Source organism: Numida meleagris, chromosome 6 (assembly GCF_002078875.1).
Source record: "Numida meleagris isolate 19003 breed g44 Domestic line chromosome 6, NumMel1.0, whole genome shotgun sequence".
NCBI classification, from domain to species: Eukaryota; Metazoa; Chordata; class Aves; order Galliformes; family Numididae; genus Numida; species Numida meleagris.
The window spans coordinates 45932215-45956570 of NC_034414.1; the positions used below are offsets into that span (position 1 = coordinate 45932215).

Genomic DNA, 24356 nt, shown 5'->3' on the forward strand with positions numbered 1-24356 from the left:
GCCTGTGGGTCTGCTCAAGGAAATATGGTTCATACCCTACTGGAAGGGCAGGAGGAGTTTAAATTCCTACAGGATATCAACTGTATAGTCCAGCCAAACTCCATTTCTCTGGTGATCTTTACCAGCTGGCTGAACAGCACTGACAAGGCAAAGTGCAGCCTCCTTCCCCTGTCCACACTTGCAAGTCATCTCTAATGATTCCATTTGCCTTTACACACTGATCTCTCATTTGCACCATAGTAGGAGCTTTTGCTGAATGGAGGCATCCTTAGCTTTGAGAATAGTGTAGGAGCAGACTATTTTTGTATTGTGAAAACATCTAAGTAAAAGGATTAACTCCATTCCATATGGAACCCCACCTTAGTCAAAGGTGACAGTGTATATATAATAAGAGCAACCTGGAAAACAAACTTTAAACAGATGGAGAGAGAAGGATACAGAAGCTCAAATCTGGAGAACTCAAATGAAATCACTAGAGCTGAATGCCAACAGCTGAATCTGAATAACTCAGTTTTGTAGTGTTGCTTTTCTATTAAAGTGAGTGGAAGGCCTATCAGTTCAGTGGTGTGACCAGTCAGCCCACTTCTACCAAGGCACCCCAAAGGGGACTGAAGGTCCAAAAGTGTTTGGTCATGGATCACAGACATGCTTTCTCATTTTCCTTGAGAAATTCTAGAGTCTTTGTTGCTCCTTGGTTGAAATTCTTCAGCCCAGAGTTCCTGCACCCAGCTACTCCTCTTTTGCTTTGCATGTAAGCCTCCTTCTTTTCAATGTAATTTTTACTGAGTGTGTGATTCAGAATTAATACATTTGCACTACAGTTTGGGGAACTGAAGTGTCCTTGTGTAACTGTAAGTGAGCCTCGCTGTTCATTTGAGTTCAAAATAGCTAAACAGATCTTTATCAGCTTTCTGAGTGGCTTGTAAATCATCCCAAGCTCCGTGAATGTCATGTTACCTACCTCATCTCTGCAGTGAGCTGCGTGATGGAAATGAGAGAGCAACTGTGTGACGTAAATTCCTTCAATTCCCACATAGCAAACCTGGTTCAGGCTCAGCTGCCCTTGCAATTTGCTGCAACAGAACATTTGATCAAAATACCAACCAACAAACACCAAATGTCCATTATGCATGGATCATTGAGTATTGTGTGGGTGGAAAAAATTTTCTTGTTCTAAAAATCACAAGCTATGTACTGCAGGTGGGAATGAGAATTAGCAACTTGTTAATAATTTATGGATAAGGAAACTAGCTCAGTCCAAATTACATTACACTAATGCTGCTTGTTAAGGAGACCAGCTTATTCTGCAGAGCTCAGTCAAATTCTACCTAAAGGCAGATCCTTGCCTTCACTCACCTGGGTTGTGCCTCCAAAACCCAAGGCAAACAAGAAGAGAGGTTGGCATTGCATTGGGCTGGAAGAAGAGCTCATCTCCTGGGATCCTCCAGGAATGTCTCCAGGGCTGCAGCACACAGCCTCAACACACCCTCTAAACGTGTGCTAGGTGAGGCATGGCTGGTGCCTGAGGAGCCTGGCAAGGGAGCCCCCTGCTCTAATCTGCAGTTCCAGGAGAAGGAAATGCCTAGGATACATCAAGCTCCACATACAGATAAAGTAGACTTAAAGTCGAATCTAACTTACATTAAGCCTTATTATGAATAAATCCAGTGGGAAATGAAGGTTAAAATACATGCACATGCCTCCAGGTATGGGCAAGATTACAATGTGAATTATTTGAAAGAAAATTAACGTTGTAAGAATTAATTGTATTTTGCACTGAAGTTTTCCCTGCAACTACACACATGCTATAGCATTTATGACCAATAGATTTAATAGTACCACTGAGCCTCATTCAACTTGCTTCGCAAAAGGGTACATGATCCTGGCAAGAATGATTACAGTGATGATAAACAATTACCTTCAAACCAGAAAATGAACAAAAGAAACTAGAACTCAATTATGATTTGTTAGCAATTTAATTATTAAAAAAAAGCATCATTACAATCCTTGCTGGTATATTCAATAGAAGTTGTGAACAAGATGTAAAACAGTACAAGATTTAAAGTTCATTTTCCGCTGCACATGAAGCAATGGCTGTTGTTTAAAGAGGCAAGACAGGGGACAAAGAAATCATTCATTTTAAGTTACAGCATTCCTCTTTTGAAAAGAACTGACTACGAAATATAACATTTATTGGTCTGAATAGCCTGCAAATAGGGATGAGGGAAATGACTGTTTAAGCAGGAGTTCTGTGAAGCATTCATCAAGATGGGCAGTGAATCCTTCTTCCTACACCTGTACTTGTTGTGGGAGAAACTGGTAGTATAAAGCAATGCTTTATGTTCTATACCTTATACTGCACTTACAGGCTTCCTATGTCTAGTGCATCTCATTGGGTTGCAGGCTGGCCACAGCAGCACAGCTTTTTGAGAACTGGTGCTGCACTCAAACAGATGAATGCTACCTTCCTTTTCTAACTGAAGTGAATGCAAACAATCTTTATCTTTCAAAGGCCCAAGTAAAGCTAAAATGCTTCACATACAGGAGAAGAGAGACTTGTCTCAGAGACCCTGAATGCTGAGACCATTCCTTGCTACTTCTACATGGTCTTGATTTATCCTTCCCTTGCCTCTAGCCATGACTGCCTCTTCCTTAGCCCATCCATCAGCCAGTCATTTAGTCTGTACACTGGTGAGGCTGATCTGTACTTAATCCTGCTGGTAAGACAAGGATTCTAGATATCAAGGAGTTAATTCTTCCTTTATCAGACTTTACATAGGATATCTTCATTTTAGAACTGTTTATGGACTACTTCAGCCCTTATATTTCTAAGGAGATACCCAAAATACTAAAAAGGAGACTATCTGGTTGATTATTTTTGTCCACAGCAGTGACATTATAACAAAAACAGTGAGGGATAATTAAAGATCAAGCTTTTTTTAATTGACTTTCTAGTTGAGTCATAATTCTATCCCTCAGTAATTTTTTTTTTTAAAGTCTATGGGAATAAGTGCTGTCACAACTGTCTCACTATGGTAACACACCAAGTAGGAGTGGGCAGTTCCAAGGGAGACCACTCATAAGGAATGGCAGGGGGATACACTAGAGCCTGCTGCAAGTAGAATGCATACTGTAGGCAAGAGCTTGGAAATATCATTTAAAATTCTCCATACACGTATAAACACAATGAGAAATTGTATATGCATTTGTAATGCAATGGAAAGCATGGCAACGACAGCAGAGCAGTAAGGTTCTAGGCTACAGCAAGTAAAGATTTGCTCAAATGCAACATTCAGAGGCACAGAACTAAAGGAAACAATCTTCTTACCTTCAGAAAGCCTCAAGTATACAGGAATCTCCACCAAGATACTCTTACCTCCACTGCCAACCCTTAAATGAGGTCTGGGAAGGGGTGGATCCTGGCTCCACCCCTTACGGTCACTCAGGTGCATTGAGTTGGCCCTGGGTTGGCCCTGCCTTCCCACCGGGTGCTCAGTCACTGGTTCAAGCCATGACATAGCATTTCCACTACAGCATTATTAGTAAATCTCTATTTGGCATCATTAAAAAGTCAGTGAAGATATCTCTCCTCTAGCTGAGACCAGTCTCTATGAATTTTGTGTCTCATTCACTGACCTGGGTGCAGACTAGGGCTGGCAAGTCTTTCGGGTTGCTGCAGGGGTCCCAGGATCTCTGCAGAGCAGCTGGCTTTCTTTAGGAAGCAGCCAGGGTTCCTGTCCCTGCTTCCCTACCTGGATGACATCAGATGTCGAAGTACAAAGGAATGTTTTTAAATGATGAACTAGATTCAAGTTGTCTTGGGGATATTGATTCAAATAACAAATCAGTGTAGTCTTGGCAGGCCTTCCATCTCCCTGTTTGCATTTCGCATTATCTACAAAATGAGTTTATTGGCTGAAATAATTATTAGGAACAATGATTTCTGACGCATACTGGAGAACTCTGGAGCTGGATTTTTGAATTGTGTTTGTATTATAGGCAGACAGGAAAAACACCCACCACCATGTGTTTTGAGGATTTTGTCAAAACTAACCTTTGTAGCTATGTTTTCACATGTCAAATACAGAACATTTGTGGCAAGTTGAGATGAACAATCTCCAGACCAATGTCTCAGTCTTGAAAAACACATGTGCATGCACTATGAATGCTGCAGAGTCTCAAGGAAGTCAGCATGAACCCTCACAGATTACAGAGATAACTGTAGGAACAATTTCCATGAAGAAAGTGAGAGCTTGTGCAAGCCAAGGCTAGCATGGAACTTGATAGTTCAAAAATGTGTCAAGCACCTGAGTTGGCCTTTGAACACTAGGGGTGAGGAATCATTCATGGAAACACATCAGTGAATGGCCTGAAATACCAGAGAAAATCCTGAAGTGCCAAGGGTTGTCTTGGAAGACACTGAAGTACCGAAAGATAGTTCCCACAGAGAAAGAGATAGTGCAGTCATACTACTGTTTATTTACTGGAAACAATCTTTCAAGTCTACTGTCAAAATAATACATATCTGTTTACATATATACCACTGACACTGAGATTTAAGACTTAAAATAAAGCTGGCTTAAATCCAGACCTGATGTTAGGGTAGAAATCACTGACTTCAGCGTAGTCATGATCACATTGCACTCTTCCTGGCTGGGACAATTAGTGTTTGGAAACTGAGAAAATCCCATCTGAAGTGTGAAGTGTCTAAGGATGTATTCCACAAGCATGTTCTTACAGGGCTTCTTAAAAGCTTTGTGACTGTCACGACAGCATGATACAGACCCAATTTCAGGAAAAGTGACTCATCAGAACTTAAGAGAGCTTCTGATACCTTCAAAGTTGTGGAGTGGGTATTTTTTCTCAAATCCTTTTTGTGAAACCAGGCTCCAACAGCAGGCTGGGCAGTTCTTTCAACTATCCACTTTGTTGTAAGGGTGCCTAATGACACTGCAGAGAGAAGGGTGTAAAAGCAGCAGGTGGGCCAGCATTGTGTCTGCATTTCCGGCAAAGCATGAAGAACTTGCTCTTATGGTGAGAGCAGAGCAACCTGGCAGGGAAATAAAGAGTCTGTCTTGGCTGTGAGAAAAGCAACAGAGGTCAGTTAGAACATAAAAGAGACACAAAGCCTACAACTCATTTCCAGAAAGCAGAATGAAATATGTTGGGTAATGCTAGAGAAAAGGTGGAGCTCCCTCAGCATGCATTTGCAGTGCATGACCATAATGAGATCACTTGTCCAAATCAAATGCACAAAGGAGAATGGAGGACTAGTAGGGAGTTGAAAGAGATTGAATATTTGGGGAGATTTTGGTTGCTGAAGTGCTTTCTAAGGATTTCTTTGCTACCCAGCATCATTATTCGCTTACCAGTATAAAAGTGTATCTCCCTGTTATCCAGTCTCTCCCTTGTGTGATTTCACTGGTATTACTTGAGTTACACAGGGATCGGTTTGGCTAATGGAAACCACTACAGGGATCTCAGAGGTCTGAACGAATAAAATCGGCAGTTGGTGAGATTTCTACCTCTGATATGCATACTTAGAAACATCAGATGCACCCTGCAGTGAAACCGTGAGGAAAAGGACACCTGCAGGATCTGAGACAGCCCCATACAAATACTTCTGGGCAATTACACTCCCTATCACACAGACTCTTCAGCACAGGTTTTTTCTGGGCAGACTTTCTGAAGAAAGTCTCATTATAACTATCAGCCTCAATTATCATGCATAGCACCTGCTTTTGGGTTGAGCTAGTCAGAAATGGTTCGAAGACATAAAGAAACAGATGTGGTGAGTTTAAGTCACTTGTAAATGCTTGTGTCAGAGGAGGATACACAATTTGCTTGTATCATGTCATCTTACAACTCTTTAGCTTCCAAATGCAAAGCCACATTACCATTGGTTTTAGTTTCCATAAATTCTCCTTTGTATACAAACACATTGCAATGCTTTATACACACACAGGGAAGATCCTCGGTATACTTTTTATCTTTCCATTGAAGAGCAGCAGTCATGCAAATTAACACCAGCTGAGGGTTTTTCCATCCAGATTTATTTCAACAATGGTGCCTTTCAGGCATAAATAATGTTAGGGCATACTTTTATTTCTTCTTTATTTTTGAAACACCTTTGCACTATGAGATTTTCATTAGGTTATAAGACAGCTACATGCTACAAAAAAAAATCCAGTAGCAAACTCTGTGAATGAGCCAGACTGGATCAGCTGAGTGACCACAAAATGTATTGATTCTTTTGCTCTGCTTGTTCTAGACAGAGAGAAGTGAATACATGTGTTGTGCTAATGTAAAGACCACATTTCTGAGACAATGAAAGCTGACTCTTGTAAGGGCTGAGACAAGGAAAAGAAAATATGGTATAGGCTCCCCACTTGAAAAAGAGGAAGTTGTTGGTTTTGCATGAACAGCAACGGATGCTACCTTGGTGATGGTAGGTGTGCAGGCTCAAAGCTCAGCTATTTCCACCAAAGCTATTGTTGTCAGAGAAGCACAAGTTGAAAAGTGATTCTGTGGGATCCAGCAAACTCCTAAGTGAAATAACATTTTGTTGTCTGGGTTAAAAAAAGCCGGTCCTCTAAAAGTATTTCAAAGATAAATACGTCAGGTAAGACCCATCCAGCTCTATAGCACTGGATCCTGTAAAACCCTGACGTGCATATTCCTTTCTTTTTATTTGGCACAAATTGCTGTAATACCCGAGCCCGTAACAATCAACTGGAAACAGATCTTTGAATAGGAAATGCGGAGTTTAGATGTTACAAACTGTAAGTTATTATTTTGAGATTGGCATACATTTTGGCAAAGTTAAAGTTGGCTGGAATGATAGTGAGTGATGAAAGATGTTATGGCGATTGAGAAGTGGCTGAATTCCTTTGTTTCCAGACTTTTCACTTTTTTTTTTTTAAGGCACAAAATGTTTATATAGAAAGTGTAATATTGTTTTATGAATATTTGCTGCTAAAACCAGGCATTCGAGCCTTACCCTTTTAAGAAAGTGTTTAGTAATGGAATTCCTCTGTTATTTTTTTAATATTTCTAAATTAGGGTTAAACCAGGTTGGTATGCAGGGACCATGGGAGAACAGCCCAAAAGTGAGGAACTGTCTGATAACTAACAGAGTGCACTTCCTCTCCAGGAGGTGATGTGACAGCAGGAGGAGAAAGGACTCCACTGAGCATGAAGAAGTGATAACACGGAGGCACAAAGGGGGTGAAGAAAGGCTTTTATGTTCTGGAAAAACTCAGCACAGAGTTTAACATCTTTAGTTTAAGATACTGCCTGCCCCATGTCTGCATCCTGGGTTACCAGAGCCTCATTTCCTGTGTCTGCCTCCCATAACCTGGGACCCAAGAGTTATAAACTAGCATTCCTCCTTCTTGATCATTTCTGTTTTCCCCTTCAATGCTGGTAGCTGGTGAGCGTCAATACACTCAGAAAGCATGTTCCTGATATTTCTCTGTCCCTGCATGTTTCCTCTACATTTGTACCCTCCAAGCTGGCTACTCACAAAACTCACTGGCTTCCCGCCCTCTGCTTAGCCCCCTAAGGCGTAAAGTCAATTTGAAGCTGGTCTGTTTTTGTAGTAAAAGACAGCCTGTGTGCAGAGCTCTGAGCCACGGGAGCCTAGCATGTTGCAGCAGCAAGGAGAAAACTTTATTAAGAAGTGGAAACTGCTAAAGCACACTCAACTCAGCTTTTAGCTGTTGTAGGCCATTGCATCAGGACTTCCTCAAGCTAAGTACCAGCAAAAAGAGCAGTCACTTCTATACCCAGAGAAAAAACAACCCCAGACTAACTTGTAGAGCTTATTGAGAGCAAGAGTCAGCTGACACAAAAGTCTCATGCAGCCTGAGTTGTGATAACTTTTCTGATTCTGTGTTCTCCCATTTAATACTTGACTTTAATGAAGACCCCTGTGTAAGTATGAAGACCTACTCTGCTTCAGTCTATTCATGCTATAATCATCATAAACTCCCTTTCCCAAGTAGCATCAAGCAATTCCAGTCCTCCGAAAGACTCAGCAAAGGTTATCTCTTTTGTGCTAACAAGGCTCAACAGCAAACAACACAATAAGGAAAAAGTGAGGGGAAAAAAGCAAGTACTTGCTTCAGAGAAATTTAGAACAAAGCATATGAAGCCTTGTCCTTAGTAAATAAAACACTGAACTGCCAGTGATTTTAACAACATGAGGACAATACCCCAAACTATAATTTTATTTTCAAACATATATATATATATTTAGTAACATATATATATATATTTAGTCTAGAACTGTGAGGCCTCAGCTGGAATACTTTTCACAGTTTTGGGCACTGCACTTTGAGAAAGATGTGAACCAACTGGAGAGAATCCAGATAAGAGCAACAAGAATGATCAAAGGTCCAGAAAATGTGATGTATGAGGAAAGACCAAAAGAATTGAGTTTGTTTAGACTAGAGAGGAACAGTCTGAGGGGAGACGTGACAACAGTCTTCAGACATGTTAAAGACTGTTTCAAAGGGGAAGATAAACTGTTCTCTATTTCTACTGGAAGTACACTAAAAAGCAATAGATTTAAATTACAACAGGGGAGACTCAGATTAGACTTTAGGAAAAACTTTCTATTGGTTACAGCAGTTATACCTGAGAAGACATTACCTATGGAAACTGTGGGATCCCATCATTTGAGGTCTGGGTATTGGCATAGCTGGGCCTGCTTTGTGGCAGAGGCATGAACAATACGACTATTCCAAGTCCTTTTCAGTTCGTTTTCCTTAATTTTAAGAAGGTAGGAGAGAGACTCTGTGCAAACAGAATAATTATTATTTCTTTCCCTGAAGGAATTTGGACACATCTGAACTGAGAGGTCTTTGAACAAGAGGTTAGTTGCAGCCTTAACTACGAAGTTAGTATTGTTACCTTACAACCATTACAAACTGTTTGCAACTATTACACTGAAAAAAAAGTGAAAAGTTCTGATTCACATCTGCTCTGAAGTCCCTGGACACAATTCTGGCAGTGGAGACCTGTGTCAAAGAGCCTGGCTGTAACTAAGCATAACACCCTAATCAGAGTAAAACATGCCATCCAGTGATGGATTTCTATGAGCTCTGTTATACAGAACGATTTAATACAGGAAGGAACCCAAAGATGTGACATGTTTGTAGAAAGTAGAAGATTACATAGTACAACAAGTATTTTGGAATGAATTTACAATGAATTTTAAGTATAAAATAGAATCAAAGAAAAGCAGGAGAAAGTAAGACAAATGCAGAGTGAATTGAAACAAAGTGCTTGACTGTTAATTTCAAAGTTAATTGGAAATGTAAATTAGCACTTCTGAGATCCCTTGTTTCAATAGGTGGCTTTTTTTTCCGGTTTTCACTTGTTTGTCAGCTTTCCATTTATAATGAAAAAAATATGCAAGATTGCAAAAGCCAGCTTTTTCTGCAGTTTCTTGGTGCTTTTTGCTAAGCAGCCTTGGAGCTACAAATGTTCACAGTCTTTGAAACACAGACTCATACCCTAGAAATGTTTACAGTGGAAAAAAAGAGTCCTTAAAATATATGACCACGTAGAAAATCAGATGAGATCTGCTGCCGATACATCGTCAGAGGTCTGCATCCTGGTGGGGTGTGCATGAAGAAGCCTCCCTCCTCAGACAGGCATAGGTCACTGGGTCTGTGGAAATACTGACTTGGTTTTGAGCTGCTATATGTACTGGCTTCTGAGGAGAGAGTTCTGCAGAGGAGGAACCATGTCTTTGGTTTTAATGTTTACTGGGCACCAACTCAAGGTTTAGAATGAGTACTGTGATACAAATATCCTCAGCCGGATGACAGAGCTTCCTCTGAAGTTGATGACAGTGTTAACAGTGATCATTTCCAAGTCCAACTGAACAGTGCGGGGCCCTTTCACGGGGCGGGTCATCACCAGCGTAGCACTGATCGGTCCTGTTTGCTGTGCACAGAACAAGAGGATGCAGGTGAGGTTTTCAAAAACAGTTCTTGAAAACTGTCATCTCAGGTGAGACCACATGACATGTACGGTCTTTCATTTCATTTCAGCATTTGGCTCCATCTCACTGTTTTGTATAAACCATCACCTTCTACAGTTTTTAAAGCCTTTGGGAGCCCTGCACATAAAGGGAGCTACTGTGCAAAGAAATTTGCTATCATCTGAATGGGAAAAGATGAAAACATGGATTTAGAGCGTGCACAAACAATGTCACTTGTTTCTCAAGGAGGTCATCTATTATTTAGTTTGATGTAAAAACCACTATTACTTTGAAGCAGCAAACTCCAGAGAGGGGTTACGTTACTAGAGCTTTGAGAATAGATGTTCCTATGTGAGTGGAACCAGGGCTTGCTGTATAATTGCATATGTTAACATTACAAAACCTCACCTTCTGAAGAGAGCTTTAAATATGTGAAGGCACGTTAGAAAATTTGTCTTTTAGTAAGTGGAAGCAGAGCTTTGAAATGTCTGTCTGGAACACTGAATTATCAGCATTTAAAAACCAGTTTCTGAGGTTAAAACTAAGTGCAGCTTGTTTTCCAGCAATAGCTGATGTACATAAAGTGGGACCTGTTTTGCTATGAAAAGGAGCTTCTCTGATAAGAGAAGCCCAAGAAGTGGTGAGGAGGAGCTGCCTGGAGACCCAGCAGCATCCCGGGCTGTGCACCCCATGCCCTCAGCTCTCCCTGCTCCCGCTAGGTGCAGAGCAAGGAACAGGCACCACCTGCTGGCTACACACCCGTACGGGAATGTGCTGCCAGGGAAGGAAAAGGACCGCTTGTGCCAGCAGAGTACTTCAGGTGACAAATGAATGGCTATGTGATAAATGAATACAAGAAGAAAGCAGACTTGAGCAATGGTGCTCATCGATGCACAGCCTTAGCAACTGCAACACTGACCCAGACAAGAGGAAAAGGTCAGTGGGATCAGTAATGACTTTACAACAGGAAAGAGCTCATGGGATATCCATGATCACTCTTGGACCAGTTGTCATATCAGAATTTTGGAAAATTTTCTTTTTTTAATGCTATTTAACACCAAAGCTGTCAAGAAGAACTTGTTTTGGGGATCTACTAAAATCTGTCATGCTACCATTTTCTGTGAGGCATTGGAGCCACTGGTAGCCACTGAACATCACTTAATGTGAATATCAAAGCCAGGTTTTGCCTAGGGTTAAAAATCAACATAGTGAACACCACCATCCTTGGTGGTTGTGCCTCATTCTGTGCAGGTGCTTCCCATTTCCCCGGTGTTACAGGTGGTGAAGATGACAGGAGAACAAGGATGACTTCTGAGGATAATTTGGACTAAAATAAGCATTTCTGTTTTCCCCAACAATGTCTACAGAAAATGTGTGTTTTCACTGCAAACAAACAAACAAACAAACAAGAACACAACACAAAACACCACCACCAACAAGCAAGCACATAAATGAAAACAAAGAACCTAGAATGTTCTTATCTAAGGATAAAGGGGGGTTTTTACTGACTTTCTTTTTAGTTTTCAATTTTTTTTCAATTACCAATGGAGAGTATGAGAAAAACAAATAAGCAGTATTGACTCTTTAATTAACAAGTACTGGTAGTCTACCAAATTTTAAGATGTTTTGGCACAACACTTTATCCTGAACACGAAACACAGCTACTCTTTGACATGTGTACAACCATGGACCTTTGTGAACTTGATGTCTCATAAAATGAGTGCATTTGCTTTGGGTAAGTTACCTTCCTGAAAAAAACAAAACACTGTAGCTCCCACAGACCAAGCAGAGTTCTGCTGTCAGGAAGAAATTCAGCTACCAAGAAGATACTCTAGGTTTTTTTCCCAGCCAGTGCCAGACTTACCCGCATGTAGAATTCCCTGCCCTCGTTCCCTGATTTGATTTGGAAGATGTAATAGGCTCCAGGGTAGCGAGTTGTTGCTTGCATCTGAAAGATGTCAGAAGGCACTGACCGCCCAGACAGAACGTCCATGACTCTGTACAGGATGGTGAATGGCTGATCTCTGCAGCCAGGGTTTTCAGCTGGACACATGCAGCGGCTAACAGAGAGATAGGATTGTCATCAGTGGTTACAAATCCCTCTAACACTCTGATCCTTTGCATGCTAATACAGCTCCAAAAAAGCAATCAATCATTCAATCAATCAACCTATCAGTCAAGTTGCCAACCAGCTAAAAGAATCAATTTCACTTGTAATGAATTTTCTCTCAGATAGTATTCTCTCCAGTTTGCCTTCATCTCTGACTTCTTTTTCTTGTCTTCCAGGCTTTGCCAAAATATCTTGGCATCCAGTGTGTCCTTAGATCACTTAGAAATCAACACTTTCTTTAAGGCAGCTCTGCAGGTGTAGAATGCCTTGTACACGTTTGTTCTGGTAGTAATTTAAACTGAACTGTCCCCAGAATTGTTAATTATTGGATCACTTCAACAACAGCACGACATAAATACTATATTAGTGGTTTAATGAAAACAGTGAGACTTCCTGGATTGAAACCAAAGCTTACAGATCACAAAGCTCTAAAGAAGAGCAGAATAGCAAGTCAAGCGTATGACATCTCTACCAACAGCCTCCAATCATCTGCAACCTCAGGAAACTCTCGAAACAAAGATGTCTTGTGTAAATTTGCCTTCCTGCAATGTATTTCTTATCCATCAATGTGTTCAACTTCCCCTTACACCTCCATGACACCTTGCAGACGGAAGCTCCACAGCCCCTCCCTGCATGCCTACCTCCCCCCTGCACAGCCCCTTGCTGGCTTTGATCCTCTCAGCTCTTGGGAGCAGACTGTCAATCTCTGCTCATCCTCCACCTGCAGCTTGTAGCATCGTATTTGACTTTCTTCATGGCTGGAGAGTCCTAACCTTGATGCTTCTCACAGGGAAGCTGTTCCCTACTTTTGATGGACCTTGTCGCTCTTCATGAACCTTTGTCCTGTTATATCATGCTGCTCTTGCGAGAAGATGATAAAACTGGTGATAATCTTGAAGATATAGGTACACAGTTGCACATGCTCTAAGGACATTCTACACTTCAATTTCAGATTCTTCTTCTGATCTCTACTTAGTACTACAAATCACGGAATCAACTGTAACAATCCTTAAACCTCACTTTGGAGGGATTATGATCAGATCATTGCTTTTTATTGTATTTAATTTGTGAAATTGGGATTGTTTTTATACTTTACATTCATCTACACTGAATATGAATTTGGCACAATCATTGAGGCTCTTTCTGCAATTCTTTTCTTATCTTTCAACCTCTTATTCATGTGTGCCAGGGATTTCTTACTTATGGCTGCTTAATTTCCATAGAAGCCTGAAGTAGGGTTCTTTTCAGAAACCTTTGGAAACCCAAGTAGACCACATCAACCCATGTCCCTTAGCCACAAGCTGCTAATTTCTTCAGAGAACTCCAATAAAATGCAGAATATCCCTTTATAAAAGTCATGTTGGGGAATTTACTGGATGGAAAATAGGGCTTCTTGGTCTATTTTTTTCCTATAACCTCCATCACTGACACCAGCTTCAGACAGTTCCTCTGGCAAATTCTCCATAAAAAGGTTCCTGGCATTATGAACACTCCATTCCTTCCACAGAGAACACAGACACAATGAATTTGCTTGGCTTTTATGCTGACCACTTCTAGACATATGCCACAAATCAAATGCAGTCACATCTAGATATGAGCCAAAGCCACCAAATACAAAGATTGGAGATCAAGAGCTTTGGTGCAAGCTGATTTGTAAGTACTCCACAGCTGGGCTCTGAGGAATTTAGATACAGAGGCTTTAGACATTTCAAATTCTAGTTTAAGATTTCACCACCTCTGAAGTTACATAGCCCCAGAACAGGCAGAACAGAACCTGTCCACTCCTCAGCTGCCCTAGTTCAGAAAGCAATGTAAAGACACAAATGCATTGTCATGGGAAGCAGTGTATTCTTCATCTCTTGCTTTTCTATAAAATACATTAGGCTACCAAGTAATCCCAAGAAACTGGATTTAGTGCAAACATGGATGAAATTCTATGGCTTGCAGTACATAGAGATCTAGCTGAGGTTGAAACATTTTAAGCTCCAGGCAAGTACATAAAAAAAACATAAAAGAACTGGGCAATACTTAGAAATGTGGGTTCCACCACCCTCTCCCCTCCCCCACAAGATACGTTTGCCCAGATGATCCTGAGTTTAGACGCTAACAGCACAAGTAGTCCCATTCGGACATTCCCAATTTTCAGACAGCGCAAATCAGTCTGTGGACTGCTGTTTTTCCACACATCTAACCTTTAAGCTTTAGGAAACTACCTGTATTGTGCTGTAACTAGCATCTAATGTTTTTAAAGTGCTTCCTGGACATGAGCTAGTTAATATTTACAGGAAATAACGTTAACAAACAGGCTGCATTTAAGAATATATGAAGTCAGTAAGATACTTAGAGGTGTCTTACTACATTCCAAACTTGCTGTTTCCTCTACTCACTGGTAAGTGTTTTTCCAGTCTAACTTCCCACACATCTGAGTATCATATCATATCATATCATATCATATCATATCATATCATATCATATCATATCATATCATATCATATCATATCATATCCCATCCCACCCCACCTGGTAAGGAATTGAAATTTATTATTTGTATAAAGCTTACAAAAGCAAACTCTCTAGAACATTTCATGGCTGTGTTGCAAAAAGCAGCTTATTTGGTTCACTGAATATGCTTCACACAGTTAGAAATTGCTTTTGTGGTTGTGGGTATTACTCACTTCTCATTTATCTGGATATAAGGTTCCTCGCATCTTACTGGGTCTAAACATTTATATTCTCCTGGGATATTGAAACACGTTTGCTGTAGAGTGCAGGTGAAGTTTCTAATTTCACATTCATTGATATCTAAAACACAAGAAACAAGAGAAAAGCTAAAATAGGGGTGTATGCTTAAGACACAGCTCTTACAGTCCAATGTCCATTGTAAGGAACTGATCAAAAATTCAGTCTTGCACCATGAGAAGTGGCTTTTGATAACTGGTCCCCTTTTAAGATCAGTTTTTACTCCATTCATTTCTCCCTATTGGAGTGCTCCCCTATGCAAAATGCTGCAGAAATAAAAAAGAAATTGGCTGTTCAAGTGCTCTGACCTTAGAGAAAGTGAAAACTAAAGAGAGACCTGCATCAGAGGGGAGAGCATCTGAGGGCTTTACTCTGTAGCTGTTTCTTACTCAGTAAAGCCTTCCTTAGACCCACCAATTGACTTCAGTAGGACTGTTCATGTGATGACGTTCTCACCAGAATCACATAATTGGCCCCTACGAGTATGTCACTCTGCAATGCCAAGACTAAGAGACCGAGTCCTTGAAAACCTCTTTCCAGACACAGGACTTTTTTTCTAGTCTCTCTGGGTTTTAATCAGTGCTGGAATGCTCTTACCTTGGCAGCTCCTGCTATCATCAAGCAGGTTATAGCCCGAAGGACAGACACAGTAGTAAGAACCAGGCGCATTCACACATTCGTGCTGGCAGAGGAACTCTGAGAAGCTGCATTCATCCATGTCTGTGGTGGTAAAACAAAGTTTAGAATCTTTGGCTTCACAGTTAAAGGCATAGTTCCACAAGCAGGTGGCCATCCAGATGTGCCTATTGCGCCAGTTGGAGGTTGGCAACCTCCAACTCCCTAGAGCTCTGAGGCAGTCTGGCAAAATGCTGTTAAAAAAGATCTTGGCTAAACATTTTTTTTTTCTTAGAGAAACCAAAGCTGCTGCTTAACAAAATGCATGGCTCCTATTTATTTTTCTTTTTGAATACCTGTCACCAGTTGGCCATATTTTCAGTTCTGTTTTACGTTAGAGGTAGAGGTACTCCAACTACAAAGCTGCAACTGTAATTTGTAAGGAGACTTGATGGTATTTTTCTTTTCCTTTTTTTTTTTTTTTTTAATTCTGGAGAGCAAACTTCCCTTTCCCAGGGCCGTATCGGTCCCAGTAGAAATCCTGTAGCCAGCCCTGGCTGTTCTATGTTTCTTAGCCTCTAGCCAGTTACTTGTAATGCATTCTAGCAGGACTTCAGAGCTCATCCCAGCTTGGGTCAGACCTACTGGAAGGCCCAGTGATCTCCCAAATACCAAGGAAAATAAGAAGTCTGTCCAATCTCTGATTAAAAGCAGTGTATGATCTCTTTTCCCCTTTTACTCATGAATTGACCAGAAATCATATTCTGTGGAACTGTGTTCAAATGAGAAAGATGAACTTCAGAGCTGCAATGGAGGCATGGCTGACTGAGAGAAAAACACATGCAAAGGCGCTAGAATGAGGGAGGCTGCTGTTAATCATTTCCTTCTTTTTCTGTGCAGGGGAAGAAAGAAACAAAGGCCAGAGTCCCAGCCAGGAACTCCCAAGTTCGTATTCCCAGCTCTGACATTGACTCTCCCAAGCGAATCACTTTTACTCTTCAGACTGAATTTCCCTTTCTTTTAAATTGGACTCAGTCCATTTATCCACTTCTGGTGTTTTGTACAGATGTACTGGAAAGTGTTTGAAGTCCAAATATGCTAAAATAGCTTTATGTCCACAATCACATAATCAAAAGAGATTAAAGGAACTCTACACCTACACAACCCTGTTGTTGTGTCACTTTCTCAGCAAGTTCTCTGAAAAAATCACCTTTCTGACAAAACATGGACCAGGGGCTGCCTCCATACAGAGACTGAGATATTGTCCAACCCTCTAGGCCTCGTAGCCCAGCCTTCCAGCACCATCAGATTCATAGAACCTGTGCTCAGCTGTGATAGATAAAGGCCCAAGGGCCATATGTTTCAGCTTCTGAATGACACAGGGCAGATACCCTCACTATTTCTGAACCCTTCTGCAGTGCTGCCAACTACACTCACCGAGACCATTTCCTTACTGAGCCTCGGTGATGTCTAGCAATTGCTTGTGAGGTGAAGGAAGCTCATCCAGAGGAATCCAACCTGCTTGTGACAAGTGTTTGCTGGCACAGAAGGGTCAAAGGAAGGTTTTCTGCTCTGAGTGGTGGAAAATCCTTTTTGCTGGCTTAACTTTCAGCCATGAATGAAGTTCAAGTGCACTTTACTGCTGCTATTTTGTTCTGGCAATGTTTTTGTGGCACTAGGTAAGGGTTAGGGTTAGACTCCCCAGCTAGCTTAGGTGCGTGGACGGGGGCACGAGAGTCTAACTTAGAAGAAGAAATTTCACTAGAAAGCAGAAATCGTAAATTAGGTGCTTCAGTTCTAAATATTATGACCCTTTAGAGACTTAGTTCTTTGTACCTTCCCTCAGAATAAGGAGATTTGCATGAAAGAATAGCTTTGGAAACTCTAATCTACACATATATTGCATATCATGTCTTCTCTCTCAGAAACAGCATGTTACATCTGTTTACTGTAAATTAAAAAACAAGTATTTTCCAGTGCTTTTTCTTCCAAGAAATATTGGCTGAATTCTCTAATTTTATCAAGCTGTGGGAATATTAAGCACACAAATACCTTTCATCTTCAATTAAAATAAAGCAATAAAATAAAAACAAAAACAAGAGAGGAAAAAGTAGAGTGACATAAGCAGTTTCATCTGCTATGAGCTGAACAGATCAGCAATAACTCTGCTAAGAAACCGTACATTATTTCTGAAGTGCAGACAGAGCCATGCAGGGGAAAACAGGGAAGGTTTAGGCAGAAGTGTGTAATTGTAAGAGCAAGAAGAACACATGCATTCAACAGACAAACAGAAAAGTGCTTTATGCAAGAGTATTTCTTTAATTGTGGAAAAATGTTCTAGGACTGTCCCTGGTTTACTTGCTTTAGTAAGATTCCCATTCAGCGTTGGAAACCATTTTCTTATGTTCTGCTGCTATCTTGGAGCTTTTTAATATTTAGCTTAGTCCTTTACAACCTTTTGCAGCCCTCCTCCACTGTGCTTTTCTTGGTATTTTCTGTGTACTGTAACTGGAAGGAAGATCACATTAGTCGCAGCTATCCTGCTGTTAATCATAGACCAAAGCAGAAGACTTCTAAAAAAGCATGTACAAAACAATACCCTGGAAAAAGAAAACGTAATAGAATTAAAGAAACCAAAACAATAAATAACTGAAGACAGTTACCACTGCAGTTAACTCCATCAGCTTCCAGTTCATAGCCAGGTTCACAGCGGCAGAGAAAAGAGCCGTAGGTATTGACACAAGTCTGAGAGCAAGGGTTTTCTCCTGTACATTCATTCACATCTACAGGAAGACAATACCCTATATCAGTAACTTCTCTCCAAGCAATATTTTCAAGTTATTGCTGTAAAGCATTTCAAAGAGATTACCTTTATAGTAAAAATAATTTGGTCTGAAAAATATAACAAAGTCAGTATTATTTATTGAGATACCAGATGATGCCTGGAAAGAACATATTGGAAACAACATGCATGGAAATAAAACATTTTGGCAATGTCTTCAAAAAAATAACCTGAAAGATAGGGTGAAATATTTATTATAAACACTTCTCTCTTTATCTTGTAACATTAAAATCATGGAAAAGATTTTGCCATAACCAACCTGATACAAAATGCAGTAGGATACACCTTAGGAGGATAACATCACAAGGAATGATCCACAGGGAAACTATGGCTATGACAAAATCATTGTTTTTATTGTTATAGGACATTAACAACTTCTGGACAGTTGTTTTATCATTGTCATGGACTATCTAATGGAGAGGTTGTGCTGACTTTTATTCAGGTAGCACATCAGAGCAAAAGCTAGTCTGATGCTCAGGACCTTCATCTGGAGCCTGGGGGACTTGGATCTAATGTGCTCACCTGGCAGAGGTTTCCTGTCTTAGGTTGAAGTGCTTCAGTGCCCAGTTCTTGGTAATTTCAGTATGAATCTAGGGGAGTTGGGTCTCTTTGCATATTTCTACGCATACACTGCTCTGTACCTCTCCTGTGTACTGTGGTGGCAAACATATGTTCACATGGCAGCTACAGAAGTATCTCAGAGAAACCCATCAACATTTTCAAAGCAGTGCTGGGACAATTAGTTGTATGCTAAGAACTAAGCACATTTTAACAGTGTTGCTGGTTGGGACCAAAGATTTCAGTCATGGTTTAGCATGCACAGTACCTTGGCATGATCTTCCATCATCATTAAGGGTAAAGCCTGGGTTGCATGTACAAGAGTAGGAGCCAGGCACGTTGGCACACAGCTGCTGGCAGTAGCCGTAACGGCACTCATCTATATCTATGAATGGGAAAGACAAAAAGCAGAGTGGTCGGCATTTCCACACACAAATACAAGCTTGAAACACACTGAATCAATGGCACCAATAACAGAGACGTAACACAGTGTGGTGGTTACAGATCTAACAGCCAAACTTTCAGGTGTTCAAACTGAATTACAGTTAAAATGTATTTTTGCTCGAAAGAATGCAGCAATGCATTTTTCTCCATGTCTGAAATCTGACAGCAGATCCAGTGAAATGCCTGTCACTGCCGTAATGTTCAGCTCAACACTAAATCATCAGAAAGCCAAGAGTGAGCCCCTTTCAGCTTTACCTCGAAGTCTACCTGGCCAAGAGTCAGGCCTCAACACAAGCACAGACAGCCCTGCAGCAAAGTTTTGTCAGAATCAAGGGAGAAGAACGTTTTATTTCCAAGTACACCAAAGCTACTCACAAAAAAGCAAGCATTTGTTACTAAAAGTTTCTTTTTTTTATTCCAGACAGGATGTTCTCAGAAGATAAGTTGGAAAAGTGACAATCCTGCCATCTGAAAGACTCACCCAAGAAGAAGCAATTTTGAATGTCCATTCCTAAGACTCTCAAGTGAGTAGGAAGTAAGAGCATTCAATCAGTGAGATGCTAAACTAGGAAGGTAAAGTTCAGATAAAGGCTTCCTCCAAGGGTCCTATTCCAAGGGAAGGATGCCTGCGCTGATTCTCATTGATGCTGAGGATCTACAGCTTCTATTGAGTTAACTGGAAATTGTGTGCACTCCAGACAGAAAGCCAGCTTATACAGCTTTGAGCAATCTCAGAAAGTTGTCATATCTGAATTAGATCTTCAGCAGTCTTCATAGCTTTCCAGCAGACCTGTTGGGTCTAGTTCCACTTTCCATTAAACCGGTTTCGTATGAGTTTAGTCTGAAGCAGTTCTACAGCTGTGAAGGCTGTGCAGCAGGAAACCAATATCTGTGTAATATCTGCAGCCAGTTTGCTGTAAATAAAGTTTTGTGAGGAAAGGCACAGGTTTTGGTAGAGCGACCCCCATCATGCATTCCATTGCACAAGAAAATAAAAATGACAGTATTTTCCCTATGGTTCAAATGCATACAGTTCTATCTGCATGAATTCCAGCAGTTCATTATTTGTTAGCTAAATGCTTCCTGTTTTGGTGTTATATATTAAGACTGTTTTGGGAAAATGAATTCTTGAATGACTTGAACTTTTACATGATGTGGTAATACCATAAAAACAACAACATTTTGAATCTGATGTATAAGTAGCTACATCCTGTAATTCATCTTTATGTTGTTGCCCTCAATGGCACAGTTTTGCCTTAGAGAGTCTCATGAAGGCATGCTGAAAATATCAAAGCTTTGGAAATTCTCTCACTGTAAAATAACAAGGACATTGACACTAAGTTTTACCCTCACTAGCTTTTATTTCCCCCTGCATTTCAAATAGCAAGATAACCCAAAGGCCAGGGTCAGCTATGGTATGTACACCCGCACTAGGCTTGGCCCAAACTCTGCAAAAAGTAGCATGGGTTTCAAGTAAATTAGTATCTCATTTCACTGACACATTGCATTACTTTAAATATAAGCATTTTCTTTTGTAGGACTGTTATCTCAAGAGCGTTACATTTTGGGAGGAAGGACTTTTACAGGGGTTCTTTTTGTGGGTGGTTTTTGTGGACTTCACTGTACTGACTCCTGTTGTGTAAACATTACTGGGATAATTACAATAGACAGAATCATAGAATCATAGAATTGCTCAGGTTGGAAAAGACCTTAAAGACCATCGAGTCCAACCGCAACCTAACCATACTACCCTGACTCTAACAACCCACCACTAAAGCAGCGTGGCTTTTTGTAACTGTGGTATACTAAGAGTATTTCCTAAAAGCCTGTCTCTAAAAACTCAAGCCAGTCCTCCAATTGCTTTAAATGGTCTTTTACTGCCTTATGCCAGCAAAAATCACTTCTTTCAGTGGAAAGTATGGTAAACAGGCTTATTAAAAAAAAAAAAAAAAAAAAGAAGCAAAAATTGCTTCTAGCTCTTTGTACTGCCTTGAAGTAATCCTCCCCATGCATACATAAAGTGGGCAACAGTGGGATGCTATTGCTTATTTTAAATGGCATAAGCAGATTCTCAAATCAGCTCAGCAAAGCAGTCACTTCAGCTCTCTGGTATATCCATCAAGCAGCAAAGTGCTTTAGATCCATGTCCAAGTCCTGAATGCTGCACACAGTCCTTAAGTTTGGGCTGTAACTTGGAGAAGTAAATGAGTAACACAACAGACAATGTAGAGCAAAATCCCCCTCCCTGCCCTCTCTCACCCCTTCCCCACCATATATACCTGTGCAATCCCCAGCACAAGCTTAACTCCATGCATCCATATATTCAGGCTGTTCCTCACCTCCAGTTTCCTTCTGTATGCAAGAGAATACAGAGGCTCTCTGTATGGGCTGGTTGTAGTTTCCTCTAAGCTGGCAGAATGGCTCCTTTCTGACATTCTGGTCAGCCTGCTTTATTTAATACTGCATGTTAGCATGCACTCTATGATTCTATTATTTTCTACTTCTTTTTTTTTTTTCCTCAACAGGAATTACCAGAGACTAAAGGGCAGGAGGCTTGGAGACTTCCTTTGGCTTCATTACATGACACTGATTCCCTGACATGGCTGCAGCAGACCCCCATTTAGATGAGGATCAGCTCTGTCCCCATCAGCCTCCCCTTGCCTTCCAGGTGAGTTAAGAAGCAGCAGTTTGCATTAGTTAGAAAAGCAACTGCATGACAGTCCTGCACTAGAACTGGTACGTGGGAGAAGTTCGGAAAACAGCTGGAGAAGCTCCAGGACTGAATGGGCAGGGAAACCCCATTCTTCTTCCAGCTGAGGTGTTGTGACAGAATGGTCCAGCTCGGGAGGGCTGGCAGGCAAACAGCCCATGCCCAGGGGAAAAAGATATAGAGCAAACGTTAAAAAAGCTGTTGTGTCCTATCTCGCTTGGAGAGCTGTACCCAACATCAGCATCACCTTCATCAATCCATGGGCATGGCAGACAAGGGGAATGGGCCTGGGGAGAGAGGAGCTGGAAAGCTTTCCTGTGCTGTCTGTTGAGGGATGTTTTTTCGGCAAGGTTGAGCTAAAAGGATGAACAGGACATTGCTGCAAGGAAAATAATAAAATCAAAATAAAACTGCTTGGAAGCTGCAGAAACTGCACCCATTTCAGAGTTATTTTATTTCCCCCCCAGAAAAGGTTGGTTGAATATAGGGATTTATGAGCTTGTTTCTTCATATTGAATAGTTGTAGTTATCCCTTCTGGTCTGGTCTGTAACTGTGTGAAAAGGTCATGTCTGTTTGGGAAGAAGTCTTTTTGTACACATCCCAGTGACTGTTACAAAAGGGAATATAAAATTCCTATGTGTAACACAGATGCTGTCATATGGCACTTACATCTACATTTTGTTCCATCAAGGAATCCCTCTGCCACATGTACTGTTGACACTTGCAAAGATAAAAGACATTAGTTTCTGCACAGCCACAGCCTTAACTCTGTACTTAACAAAGACACAGTGAAATTTGTTCAGCCATTCACAGGTACAGATATACATACACAGATACGCAAACCTCATCAGGCAAGAGGTCTTTACCTAAACACTGGCCTTCTAGCAGCCAGTAGCCTTCAGTGCAGGAACAGGTATATCCCCCCTCAGTATTGATGCAGATCTGGGTGGGGTTACACTGGTGAGAATCGGAAGCACATTCATCAATATCTGCAACACAGAAATACAGCAATTAATTTTAGAAATAAGAACAAAAGATTTTTCAAATTGTGGAGGGAGTTGTACTTGTAATGTGTACACCAGGTCTGTGTGAGGAGACAACGGGCAGTGAACCAGAGAGAATGACTGTAACCTGAAGGAAATTCATAAAAATAAATGTCTGAGGGAAGCGAGAATGAAGTATGCCCATGAAATCTCTCCCTTCTGCAGATGACCCCGTGTGTCACAGAGCGCCTCAGGAAGGGCATGCTTTTCATTACTTCCACATTTGTTTTGTCACTGCACTGGGATTTCCATGCTCTGGGATAGTGTTCAGCTCTGGGCAATGGTTGCTGCAAGGGCTATGTAACCCAAAAGCAGAGCAAGAGCTGAGCAGAGGCTCGAGAGACACACAAACACAACCATCAAGAGGCTTGAACGTATAAAAGTATTACTTCCTACCTCCACCAACACATAATATCTCACTGCAAATTTTCAGACTGAAGGTTCAACTAATATCAACCTTTACCTGAGAAAAAAATGTATACTTCTCAAGAATCAATTTCCTGAAAATGAAACTTTTTTTTTTTTTTACCATCCCTATTGTTTTTAATGTATTTGGCTTTTTATTACAATCCCTTAGGGTGCTTTGTTGTGGGCCTTTTTTTTTTTTTTTTTTTTTTTTTTGGTGAGGAGGTGAATAACATTCCTACATTTATATAAGCCAGGACACTGGAACCTAACTGATTAAAAATGCCTTTCAGAGTCGTAAGTTCAATCTGAATTCTTCCTTGCTCAGTCTTTTCCCTGATGTTTCTGGCATTAGGTTTGTCTCTAGATGTCAGAAATGGAAATATCAGAAGATAAATTCTGTCATTTTTGCAGCCAACTCAGATTTCTATGTTTTATTTATTGATATCTAAACTATTTTTTATTCCAGCATACTGTGCACTGGCCTTTGCTGAAGTCCTATCTCATCTGAGCAATGTTACTCCGTTAATCACTCCCTGACTCTCATTAACCCAGACTTTTGTTGCATCATGACTGAGAATATCTCACAAATGCATTGGGCTGGAGCAGGAGGAAGAGGGCAGGAATTTTAACTCAATGAGCTGTAAAATCCTAGTGAACAAGAAATAACTGATCCAGTCTACCACAGCAGCATATCTAACATGTTCTGATATACAAATAAATACCTACATACTACACAAATGCAGAGAGTCTGGAGTTCTTATCTTGCAAAAATCTGTATCAGCAATTTATGGTGAGTTAAAGCTGTTAAGATAACAAGAGTGGCACAGTTTGAGTTAATTAACTATGTCAGAAATCTGTTCCCACGTCTTTATTGGCTAAAGGAAAGGCTGGC

The 24356-nt window shown here is 40.7% G+C and overlaps 1 protein-coding gene across 1 annotated transcript in view; it reads right to left on the minus strand.

Annotated features, from left to right (window-relative positions):
* Positions 1-24356, minus strand: part of FBLN5 (fibulin 5) — a 59299-nt gene that overhangs the window by 7423 nt on the left and 27520 nt on the right. Inside the window, exons 5-12 of the mRNA XM_021400934.1 lie at positions 22880-23002; positions 19127-19243; positions 18122-18241; positions 15441-15563; positions 14780-14906; positions 11859-12054; positions 3329-9957; positions 962-1073 (exon numbers count right to left, since the gene is read on the minus strand). Of these exons, the coding sequence (XP_021256609.1) occupies positions 9796-9957; positions 11859-12054; positions 14780-14906; positions 15441-15563; positions 18122-18241; positions 19127-19243; positions 22880-23002 (968 nt within the window). The 3' untranslated portion in view covers positions 962-1073; positions 3329-9795. The remainder of the gene's footprint in view (positions 1-961; positions 1074-3328; positions 9958-11858; positions 12055-14779; positions 14907-15440; positions 15564-18121; positions 18242-19126; positions 19244-22879; positions 23003-24356) is intronic.